This window comes from Desmodus rotundus, chromosome 1 (assembly GCF_022682495.2).
Source record: "Desmodus rotundus isolate HL8 chromosome 1, HLdesRot8A.1, whole genome shotgun sequence".
Taxonomy (NCBI): domain Eukaryota; kingdom Metazoa; phylum Chordata; class Mammalia; order Chiroptera; family Phyllostomidae; genus Desmodus; species Desmodus rotundus.
Window position 1 is genome coordinate 35,039,205 of NC_071387.1, and position 12,944 is coordinate 35,052,148.

A 12,944-nucleotide genomic window follows, 5' to 3' on the forward strand; every position below is an offset into this window, starting at 1 on the left:
AGTTTCTTGGCTATATTTAGTTTTTTCTTAAGCTATATTAGAGGTCATTCTTTAAAAAAAAATTTATATGGAATTTTTCAAATATACAGAGTTTACATTATAGTGAACCAAGTAATTATCTTGAGTACTTATATTAATTGCTTATTATATGTAGTTAACAACATCTTGTCATTTTTCTTTCATTTCTTTCCTTCCATGCTTTTCTTTATTTTTGGGGGGTATTTTTAAGCAAATCTCTCTCTATATGTAGATATATATATAAAAATTCATATGTGTGTGTGTGTGTATATGTGTATAGAAATTCATATGTACAAATGAATTTCTGTGAGCAACTTTCAGATATTTTCTAATTGTCCCCAAAGTACTTCAGTATATCTCAACTAAATAGGGACTTTAAAAAATGGCCACTATGCTATAACCATACTCAAAAAATTATTAATTCCTTAATATAATCTAAAATCCAGTCTGTGTTCAGTTTTCCCCAGGTGTCTCAGAATGCCCGTTTACAGTCCATTTGTTTGAATGGGGACCCAGACGAGGGTCACACATTATTCCAAACCTACACACATAGAAAGAACTGAACACTGAACCCTGATATACTTGTCACTGAATTTCAACAATAATACACATTCTGTCATTTTTATTTCATCTTTCCCTTTCCTGCCCCCCCTTTTGGGGGGTATTTTAAATGACCATTACATTTGTTCTGTTAATTTTTTTGTGCGATTACTATCAGACACAGAGCTTTTTACTTTTAGTGTTACCACAATGTAATTTCTTTGCCCAACAAAATAACAATTCCTTAATATCATCTAATATTTTCAGATTATCTAAAAAGTATATATTTTTTTGCAGTGGCTTGTTCAGATCAGGATTCAAATAAAGTCTGTACATTCTATTTGATTACTATGTCTTGCAGTCTTTTAAAATCAATAACAGTCCCCCATTTTTTTGGTTCAGTTTTGTTATTTGGTGAAGGACCTGGATGCTGTCTTGTAAAACGTCCCAACATTGTAGATTAAGATGACTGTGTCCTGGGGTCATTTAAACATGTAGGTATATCCCTCAAATTTTCTATAGACTGATAGAACCTAGAGGCTTGATTAGATTTGAATTCTTTTTATTCTGGTCAGAATTGTCTCATAGGTGGTGGTAGATACTCTGTTCTGCATCACTTAAGATCACTGAGCTAATGTGATCCCTCCACTTTTCACCTAATAATTCAGTAATATTTCATGACATTGCCTAGATCATTTTTTTTCTTTAGGGTTTGGAAAACAGTGACTTTTATAATTTTCTCATTTTTCCACTTTTATCACCTATGATTCTTTTATAAGGAAGAACTTGTCCACATTATTTGGTTAAATTCTATAAACAAGGTTCAGAACATTTTCAGTTTTTTTACCCTTTCTTAATAAAGGTTAAGTATTTTAGCTTGTATCCTTTTGAAAGTGGGAACTAATGTGCACATATAATTATTTATTAAATATTATTTGGTGGGATGACAACATATTTATGCAAAAATCACACACAGTCCTAGAGCATCTGATGAAATGTAAACAAGATAAAGAGAATTGTTGTATCACAGTTAGTGAAACATACTTACAGAACTGGTTAGTGTAGTGAGTGGGCTCTGGAGGCAGGCAGCATGGGTTTGCGTGTTAGCTCTCTTACTGGCTCCGTGATAACTTACTACGGCCCAGTTTCCTGGATGTAAAATGGTAGTATTAGCACCTACGTCGTAAGGTTGTTGTCAGGATTTAGTGAGATGATTCCTGTAATCAGTACCATACTTACACTAATGCAGTGTAATTAATTAAGGTAGGTAATATAGTAATGTGCAAGCAAATAAACCCTAGTTATTACTAAAATACATTCTTTATTTTTAATTTATATACCATTTTCTCCCTTGATCTTTAAAGTACTTTAAAATTTATCTTTTATATAATGGTTCTGATCTTCTACTTAAGATCTACATTATTCTATTTTAACCAAGTTACCAACTCTAATATAAAATGTTCCTAGTAGAAGCATTTCACAAATAATCTTTATGATATACAACATGGAATATGTACAAAACCATGTACAAACCTGTGGGTCTAAATTTCTGAGACAGGAATATTGTTACATAAATTATTCTTTAGTTCTTTTTAATTTATATTTTGAAAAGGAAAACAAATTTTAAAATTCATTTTTACTTTAAAAGGAAAAATCAGCCATGGCTGGTATGGTTCAGTGGATTGAGTGACAACCTACAGACCAAAGAGTTGCAGGTTTGATTCCCAGTCTGGGCACATGCCTGGGTTATAGGCCCAGTCCCCAGTAGGGGGTGTTTGAGAGACAACCACACATTGATGTTTCTCTTCCTCTTTCTCTCCCTCCCTCCCCCCTCTCTAAAAATAAATAAATAAAATCTTTAAAAAAAATTATTCATTGACCAAATGTCTACATCTTGATCTCTTTATCATTTTAGGGCTTTCCCCCTTAATTTAAAAAATTTTGATATCTGGCATTTGTATCAGAGTTCTTCCTCTTAAGCAATGCTCTAAATTTCATGGAAGAAAATTGAAGGATATTATTTATGTTTGAAGGGTCATGCTTCCCTTTAGGATTTCCATTCCTTCCCAATTTTATGTTTTGGATTTTAAACACTGTTAATATAGAAGGAAGCAACTCTGAAAGTTGTTGTAACTCTGTCTTTTTGAGTTACAACAGGTCTGGAAATTATTGCAAGCACTGACCCCTGCCTTATGGAGCTTCTGAGTACTTGGGGCTTAAACTTTTCTTCCTTCACTGCTCCTACATGGTTAAGCCACAGGCTGCTTTCTAAGCCACTGTTGGTTGTATGATTGTATGTGACACATGAATATTGGAAAAATACATGAGGAAGTATAAAATATTGGTACTGAGACGTTCTAATCAATTAACATAATACAAACTATACATTTCAGATGTTCATTTGTAATTTTTATATTATAAATTCCTACTGGCTTACACGTGTTGTAGAATTTCAGAAATTCCTTTGTACTGAAGTTTTTAAAAATATCATTTAAGTAACATATTGGTGAAAGTATCAAGAGAACTTTGCACCAAACTTCATATATTTTTTTAATCTAGTGGCGCTATGGAACAAGCACGGAGTCAGAAAGGACTGGCTTTGGAGTTAGTTCTAGAAGGAACTGGGTTTGTGTTCTAGTCTGTCAGTCTTGAAGAATAAACATCAAGGATTAGAAACTGTCAGGAGCACTTTGATTTGTTTCAGATGTTTTACAAACAGCTGCCAGCAGGGAGAAAGACTCTTTCTGAAAGTATTCTATGATTTTTATAATTTTGAATAAAGACTTAGCTGTAGATGGGAAAATCCTATGAGTGCGTTACAAGCGATCGCATCAGTTTCCCAGGGCTGTTGTGATAAAGTACCTAGTACAAAGTCGGTGGCTTAAGATAACAAATTTATTTTCTCCCAGTTCTGGAGGCCAGGAGTCCAACATCAACTAGTCAGCACTGCCAGCGGCCCTTCTAAGACCTGAATGGGGTAACCCTTCCTTGTTGTTTCCTTGCTCTTGGTGGATTGCTGGCAGTCTCTGCGGTTCCTTGGCTTGTAGCTGCAGCATTTCAGTCTCTGCCTCTCTCATTACGTGGGTTCTTTCGTTGTGTTTTTGTTTTTAAAATAGTCTTCCCTCTTCCTACAAGGGTACCAGTCATTATGGATTAAGAGCCGCTTACTTACTCCGTTATGATCTCATCTTAATTACATCTGTAGCGACTCTGTTTCAAATACAGTTCCATCTGGGGGACTGGGGGATAGGACTTCAACATGTTGTTGTGGAGGAGGCTGACATTTCTGATTTCATAATTTTCTTTCTCAACAGAGAAATTCAATGAGAGAAATTTACTCTTTGTATCACGTAGTTTTTATGTGATTCTAGGCAAATATACTCTGAAGTCTTTAGTTTCCTTATTTATAAAATGTGCTAATTCTATGGACCAGAACTGTTTTAAGAATTAAACTATTTACGAGGCACCTGTAATAGTTTCTGGCATTTATCAGTTCTTGTTGAACAAGTCTTTTTCATTTTATTTTTTATAAATCGCTATTTCTCTTGGAAGATCCATTTAGTTCTATGTTTAATTTTGGCCAATTTAAAAACCATACACAATCCTATGTACATTTTATTGCATAATTATAAGATTATGGAATGTTTCTTGATGATTCAGTGCTATAAAAACAGTATATAATTTTATAATTTTCATTTACTTTTAACTCATTTTTCCTAAAACTTCACATTGTTTTTAAAGAAGTTACAGGCATGAATTTATATTATTTTTAAAAGCATATATTTTTGTTTTTATTTTACAGATGTTGTAAGTGAAGGTTGATGTGGTTGCTTTATTTATGTCGGTAACCTGAAGTGTTACTGCTCACTTGCTCTAGAGGAGCGATTCTCGACTGGTGTGCTGTGGCAGGCACGCTGGTGTGCGGCAAGAATGTTCAAAACGTTCACTGCCTGACTGTTTAGTCGGGGGGCACTCCCCTCTTTTCCCTTTGGTTGTCAAATAAAAAAACCCCAACAACAGCCAACACAACAGTAGCCGTCTGGGGTGAATGAATCAAAATTAATACGTAATTTTTTGTCAGATCAGCAAAAATTATAATGTGCCACAGAATTAGTATCCATGTGCCATGAGATGAACAGGGTTGAAAATCGCTGCTCCAGAGGGTGGCAGCAGTGAGCACTCATTATCAGTGAGCACGTGCTCAGTGCCCGCTTCTGCAGCCTGTCAGTCTCTGCCTCCATCACCGCGTGGTTCTCTCCGTGTGTGCGTGTGCTTGTGATTAGGGTGTCGGGTGTCACTGTGAACCAGTGTCGGTCTTCAGTCCTCTGATTGATTGTGTTCGTTACCTGTACTCACATCTGGTCAGGCCGAGTCTCCCGGACCGCTAAAATGCTCAGCTTTGTTTTTGGTCTTAATTTCTTGGGTAGCTTTTTCACAGATGTGTACATTTTATTACATTATCTAAATTATAAAATTATCTGTGGAAGAAATAAATTTGTTTTCTAAGTTTGTAGCCTTAAGAACCTGCTTTTGTGGGTATATAGTAGGCATTCAACAAATGCTTAATGATGAGTGAAATGCTTAAGTTTGACAATGTACGTTTTTATACAAATTAATTACAATTGTTGAAATCTTACTAAGAGGTACTGCAGTATGTGTAGCCTTACATTCTTGAAGTTACTGAAATTAAGTGTCATTTTTTCAGTAACTCTTTTAGAAAAAACTATTTGAATTATAGGTTCTCCATAGTGATATTTATATGTACTTTTAAAGCAGATTAATGGCAGTTGATTTCACTGTGTGTAACTGAGTGTTTATGTTCCAAGAAAATGTAAGTACCTTCAATTTTGGGGGCTATTTCTTGATTCTCTAATGGGCACATAATATTAATTCGGTTCATTATTCTCATTGGTGCCTTACGACTGAAAAATGTTAAGGGCTCCGACTCTCTCTCCCTAAACCTCCTAGTTCCAATATTTTGCATTTGTTATCACCTTAAATATTAGGATTATTGCTTGATAGAGCTAAAATACTTTATAATCAGATAGCCACAAGTATCTGTAGAATTTTCTAGTTATGAACTTTATTTGTGTGAAACTTGTTTTTAATTTCTTTGTATCTTAATAATGTTCCTGTGTGAACTCTGTCAGGGTCAGACACAGGTACAGTTATTGGTTTTAGTCATCTGACCTCTGAAATAAAGACTTAGATGTTGTTATTTTTTTTCTTTAAAAATTTTTTTGGTGCTTTTCTGTTGCTATTTCAGTCTTCCTATATATTCAGGTGTAACCTGAGGGGAGAGATGCATATGGAGAAACACCACATGTAATGGACTACAACAGGAATGACTTTTGGAATAGATAATAATTTCTGACCTGAAAAGACTGTATGACTTTACTATTGTAGATTAATTTTACTAGTTTTGTTGTTGTTTGTGTTTTCTCATGTTGACAGGGTTGCTTTAGACACTCTTGCTGCATTGCTAAAATCAAGTAAGTTTTTAAATACTAGAAATACTAGATACTGTTTTTTCAAGTATTTTATCTACAGTGTTAAACGGAAATACAGATTTAGTCTATAGTTATAAACCTGGTTTATAATAATTTAATGTCAAAGTTGAGTTTATCTTTTAGTACAGTTGATAGATGTGTCGTAACTAATGTCATTTATGTTTATTGATCTACAACTTAGTCAAATATGATGACTTTCTTTTTCTGTGTTATTACTATACACATATAAGGCCCTGTTATTAGAGGAAAGTAATATGTAAATATGTATTTTTTTGAAAAACTGAAGTTAACATAGCATTGAAAATGTTTACTGTGAAGACTATCTTGAATAATTACTCTATGTATATATAGCACACATGATTTTAATTTAGAACCCTCTTACTAGAAATTTTATTTTTACCATAAATTCAAATTTACAACATTAAAATGGCTACTAATGTAAATTTACAGTTTACTAAATTAATTGACAAACTAAAGCACTATCTTCAAAACTGAAGAATTGGAATAACTGTGTCTTATTATGATATGATACCTTTGAAGAGTAATCATAATCATCTACATTACATGTTTTTTTTCTCACCAAGATACTCAGTAACTCTACTTTAAATAAGTTTCATTAGCACCCTTATTTTCATTTGTTGATTAATATTTATTTAACCACAATAACATTTTAGTTCTAAAGATCGTATTGTTGGCTTTCAGTTTTATTTTTCCCCCAAATTGTCTTTCTGGGGTAGACCAACATTTCCTTAAGTTTGAACGACCAGAACTGTTTATTTGAATAGTAGCAAATGAGTAGTTGGTGAATTTGATATTTGGTAATTATTTATTAAGTTTAAAAAATCACTTTAGGTATTAGTATTATATACTAGAGGCCTATTTTTAAATGCACTAGGGTATTTTGGAACACTTTTGTGGGGGAAGGGGATAAGAATTTACTTTAAAACTAGAATTAAACTACTGGAATAATCCTGAGAGAGTATAAAGTGTGTATACACACTGCAGGAAGTGCCGAGTGTGTATGCACAGTGCAGCTTAGCTACCGCCATCGCTGGGGCATCGATTAGATGCTGCGGTCTAAAGGAAGCCCAAGTTGGATTTCAAGTTGTAACTGGAAAGGGAAGAAGGGACACAGGCTGGTTGTAAATTAGGTGTCCTGGACACATGAATAAAACGCCCTTTAGTAAACTGTTTTTAATCGTGCTCAGTTGCAGATGGCTTTGTTCACTTCTCTTTAGGGTCACTCAGCACCTCTGTTTGAGTTATGGGCAAATTTTTTTTAATTTGAACTTTAATAAAAAGTTTCAATATTCCTTATAAATACAACTTAGGCTATTGAGAATTATGGTGGAAGCAGTGTTTGTAATGGGAGTTACATTGATCATGTTTTTTAGAAACATATTCTTAGCTAGTAAGCTAAAGACTTATATATTCTCACTGGTGTAAACAAAGTATGTATATTCATTTAAAATACACGAAACTATTGCCAGCCAAAACTATTTGCCTGACGTTGTAAATAGCCACAGCCTTAGCAAAACTAGCTCTGCTAGACACTATTAATAGAGGTTTCAAAACATTTACATAGGACCCCATCCCTTGCCCATCCTGGGAGTTTCTTCCAGCTCTCTAATGTACAGACACACTTTCTGAGAGGGCATTGGTAACGATTTCACTGTCTCGAATTTTATGTTTTAGGTATGTAGTAGCACAGTTGGAAACTAGTATTTCTTCGAGGCAATTAGAAGCAGCAGAACTTGACTGTTGCATTATCTCAGTGTCCATGTCATGAGGCGGGGGCATTTCATAGGTAAACTTAGATTCGGAAGGGTATTTCTTTGTAACTGAACAACCTCAGGTGGGTTGGTGTTCCTCCTTATTTTGTACTGTTACAATAGGCTGACCCCAGTGATGCTGGGTGGCGTAGGATGTTGTGATATGTCCTTGCTGACAGCTAATTAAATGCACCTATTTGGTTAATAATCTTAAATATTAGCAATTTAAAAAATAATAAAATAAGTGAAATTAGTAATTTCTGTTAATTCTATCCCTTCAAAATTGACCATTTACAAAAAACCCTTTAATATAGTTTCACTACATTAAAAAATATGATTAGAAAGTAACATCTTCTAATTATATAATGCTTCTTTCATTTATTTACTAAAAAAGTTCTATAAGTATTTTAAACTTAGGATTATTATGGCATGGATATTTATGTAATTATGGAGTTAATTAAAGTAATTCATTTTAATGGAAACAAAAGTTTATAATAGGAGCTACAACCCAATATAGTTAATCTCAGTGGAAACACAAAGTTTGTAATAGAAGTTACAATAATGGTAATGGCTTTTAACAAAATCCTATTCACAGATAGTAAGTTAAAGGCTTATACATTCCATTTATTGTAATTGAAGTCAGTATATTCATAAGTTTTAAAATACATGGAAACTTTTGTTGGTATTAACATTTAAAAGATGTAGCCCTAATTGCATTAAGAATATTCTGTTATTTATCAACCACAAAACATTATATGGGCAGGTTTCTGGAAAATATTATAATTTAACATCTGGAAGTTACTTTGTTAGATAAAAATATGTAAATATATGGTTGCCATTTTTTGATGAAATTCTTTTAAGAGTTCATTACAATATTGTAGTTATATTAGCAATTTGTTTATTCTACTACTTCCTCCTGTCACTTAAAAAGTATTCTTTCTCAATTTTCTTTTGTTAAAGAAACAAATGCCAGGAGAGCTGTAGACAGAGGATATGTCCAAGTCCTTTTGACAATTTATGTAGATTGGCACCGCCACGATAGTCGGCACCGAAACATGCTCATTCGGAAAGGAATTTTACAGAGTTTAAAAAGTGTAACAAATATCAAGTTGGGAAGAAAAGCCTTTATTGATGCGAATGGGATGAAAATTCTCTATAACACCTCGCAAGTGAGTTTTTTCCTGTTACTGTGATTATGTGTTAATAATATGATTTAGTTTTTAAGAAAACTTAATATTTCTAAAAATATCCCCAAAGTATGATAAATATATTAAAAAAAATAAAAACCAAAAGGCATAATCATTTCTCACATGTGACCACAGACTGAGTTGGAGAAAGTGCTCAGTACATATATGTGCACTGTGAGATTTTTCCACATAGGTATGAGGAAGATATATAAATTACCCACTGGGCAGGAAGGGATTCCATATAAGCCATGTTTTCTACGATGCGCAGTGGGCTATTTGCATGTTTCCCTCATAAGGTATTTATGGGTGTTTCACAATCGGTAATGCAGTTCTGTTGGTTCTGAGTGTTCTTCCTTCTGGATAGGGCATTTTTTTCCTGTTTTCTTCATTACTACTTTTAGAACATTTTAAAAAGGAGAAGGTACAAAAGTGAAACCTGGAGTCAGGGCTCCTAGTTCTGTCTGCTGTTGTAAGTATATAAACCTTCTCGACGGTACTTTAGCGAGATTTGTTCCAGCCTCTGGAAGACTGTTGGCTGTGGGAAACGGGGACGTGCAGGGCAGTCCTTGTTTTTAGTAGACTGTGATTATCAGAAAGAAAGCCGTCCTTGAAGGTTCCTGCCCGTTATCCTGGTTGTGCTCACTGTGTATACACAACTAGTAACTTCTTTCTGCATGAGAGTAAAGACGAAAGAACACACATTTTATGTTTACCCTTAGCTTTGTTTTTCTTCTCAATCACACACACTTGTTTTTACTACTTCTAATGTAGGCAGCGATGGAGAGTTGATATATGAGGAAGAGTTGGGTGACTTTGGTTGTGCCACTTAACATTTCTGAGCTTTAGTTTCATCTGTTGTGACAGACTAGATGTGAAGATTTGTATTGGAAATTTTGCAGGATGTCAAAGTGCCATGTAAATGTCAGTTGTCAGTAATAATAGTGTTATGATATAGTTTGAAATCTCCTACGTGTTAGCCCTTCACAAGACTATTTAGACACCAGGACAGCAAATTAAACTCTTAAAACTTAAAACCATGCTTTTCAGACTGTTTTTTATAATTGAACAGCCAACTTATTAGAGGTGTTATTGATGATAACTGGTAAAATTCTGAGAAAAGTTCAGCCAGATGCATGTTCCTTTTTGCTTCTTTTTTATTATCTTACTATCTTTCTCCCTTACTTTTAAAAGCTTTGTGTGCTAGACTTTCTAAATACATCTGAGTCCTTCATAGATATTACTTAATACTTTGGTGACTTTTGGTGCCAAAGATGATACTGATTTCTGCTTAGTTAGAATATTTAAGGAAAAGTACTACTAAATTTGCCATATGAGGCTCTTACTTACAAAGAGAACCTTCTGAGTAGTTAAAGCTGCTTTGTAATTATATTATGTTAAAATACTGTTTTTGTGATATTTGTCCTTGAGAATTATTAATGTATTACTTTTTGAAGTAATGTAAACTTGGGTCAGTTATTTACTAAAGGCAAATTATTTATTTTTTTTCTTTCCCTAAAAAACAGGAATGTTTGGCAGTCAGGACGCTTGACCCTCTTGTCAACACCTCCAGTCTGATAATGAGGAAGTGTTTCCCTAAAAATCGCCTTCCACTCCCAACGATTAAAAGTTGCTTCCATTTCCAGTTGCCCGTTATTCCCGTGGCTGGCCCTGTGGCTCAGCTCTACAGCTTACCCCCCGAAGGTAGGACCACAGACGTACTGCTGGCTCTTAGTGGTTCTTGGGATTGTCTGACCCTGACCTTGTTGACTGTTTTCTTTGTGTGTGTGGCCAACTCCCCAGCAAAAGAAGACCTTAAGGAACAGAATAAACTTTCACATTATATTTCAGTTCATAAATATTTCTTTAAATATAAGAAATTGAGGGCTAGTAATTAAGGGAAGTAGTGTGGGATTTGGTACAAAAATCTAGGTGTGAACTGTGAGAAAATGGAAGCATCACATAGGAACCTCACTTGATAGTTTATATGGAATTCCAGAGTAGAAGAATGTAAACATTAGATGTCTGGGTAACTATATTTCGGTTGGCAGTTTTAGCTTTTTCATGAGCTTCAGTTTTTTTAAAGTTAAAAGTAGCCCTGATCAGTGGAAAAAAACCCAATCTAATCACCAAGAGTGTTGTGCTTAACATAAGAAATTATCAGAAGTTGGCTGTTCACCACTTTCCATATAATACTGCAGGTACGTAGTAAAGGAAGTAAGAGTTTAAACTTTTTAATCTGGAGAAAAAGTAGATTTTTTTGATAACATCTAGGAAAATGGAAAAGAAGAAGTTGTCTAGCCTATTAATAGAATTTCTAAAGCATTTTCTTGTCACTTGGTAACTTTTTTTTCCAAAAAAAATTGAAGGTGCTTTATATTTAAAAGCAATTATTTGGAATAATTGATTGAGGAGAATTAAGTAATTATAATTTTTTTATTCTTCATACAGAGTTATTAATGGTATTTATCACAGTGTATACATTTATGATTTTATTTTAAAATATTTAATTATCGAAGTACAAGTTTAGTCCACACAAAGTACAAGTTTAGTTTGCACAAAATATCAAAATGGGTTATTCAGAAATTTCCTTTAAAAGATTTAAAAGTCTAAGACTGAATCTGGGACTGGAGTAAGATTGCTAAGTAAAAACAATGATTTTATTCCATCTCATTCTATTTAAAATTAAAAATATGGGAAAATCTAAAAACTACCAAATCTAAAAACTAGCATTCTCATGGAACATGCAGCAAACATTGTAGAGATATGAACAGATTAAGAAGAGTGTCAACTCTTACCCACTTTAATATGAAGTGCAGGATCTCTGACTCAAGTTGAGGTTCAATTAACAACTAATTCGGAGGGAAATGAAAAAGCAGTTGGAATCCCTTCCTGTCCAGAGTCTCAGTGTGGGATTATGGGGATTAAGAGGTGATTCTGACTGGCAGAAAGCTGGTGAGACTTGCCTGTGATGGGGCAGGTAGTGACACTGGGAGGGAGGGAGGATGTACCTCCTCGTGTTCTTTATGCAGTGTCTAGAATAGTCACATGTATAGAGAAAGCTGACTTCTAGTGCAAAAAATGACAGGGAGATGATGTTTTTTGCGGGCCTTTTCTCTGACTCATCTTAGACTGATGTAAGGCATCACTGAATTTCAAATGGGGATGTTCATTGAGTAACAAGCTTTCGTGACTAAGAGGTAAGGGGAAGGTTCTGATAGCAACTGCATAGCTTACAAGGAAATGTCCATCTTTCTGTTTTCTGTAATTTTCTCACATATCAGGCTTCATAACATTTATCAAAATTTTCATTTTTTTACCTTCCTCAGGACTGTTTTTTCTTTCTTCATTTTATCCTCAACATCCATTAGATTGCATGAGACATAGTAAGTGTGCATTTAACATTGGTTGATGAATGAATTGAGTTGGCTTCAATACTTATTTCCTTGAATATCAAATGCCAAAAGATAGGCAGCATCTACAGAGATTTGGAAGAAGAGTTCTGACTCAAGATTTCCGAACCCTTATTACTTGTTCTCCATATGTAAAGGTGACATATTCTTAGATATGTAATGGTATGGAAGTATATTATCTAAGTACCCTTCCCGAAGCAATTACAGGAAGTAATGCTCAGCCAGGCCAGTGATGAATTAAGATGACAAGAACGCAGAAAGACATGGTAGCAGAGTCACTGTGTTCAGCATTACAAATTATTAATTATGTAATACTAAATAGATCCTTAGACTGGGATCTGTTAAATCATAGGAATCCATGGATGGATTTCAGAGACTATGAATGCTACTTTGAGATTTTATGTAAATTTACGGGTCTATCACTGCTAAAGAAAAGCAAGGAAATTTCAAAGATGCACAAAATCCTAGAGTGCTAAATATGAAGCAAGAACAAGCAAATCAGTTTTA

The 12,944-nt window shown here is 34.1% G+C and overlaps 1 protein-coding gene across 9 annotated transcripts in view; it reads left to right on the forward strand.

The window, feature by feature from the left end:
* Positions 1-12,944, forward strand: part of AGTPBP1 (ATP/GTP binding carboxypeptidase 1) — a 155,202-nt gene that overhangs the window by 54,329 nt on the left and 87,929 nt on the right. For 8 of the 9 annotated variants that reach the window (XM_053923435.2, XM_053923446.2, XM_053923450.1 and 5 more), the window contains 3 exons: positions 6,013-6,050; positions 8,801-9,009; positions 10,551-10,728. In XM_053923435.2, coding sequence (XP_053779410.1) covers positions 6,013-6,050; positions 8,801-9,009; positions 10,551-10,728 — 425 coding nt within the window. The remainder of the gene's footprint in view (positions 1-6,012; positions 6,051-8,800; positions 9,010-10,550; positions 10,729-12,944) is intronic. The other variant, XM_053923452.1, reaches the window with a different exon arrangement.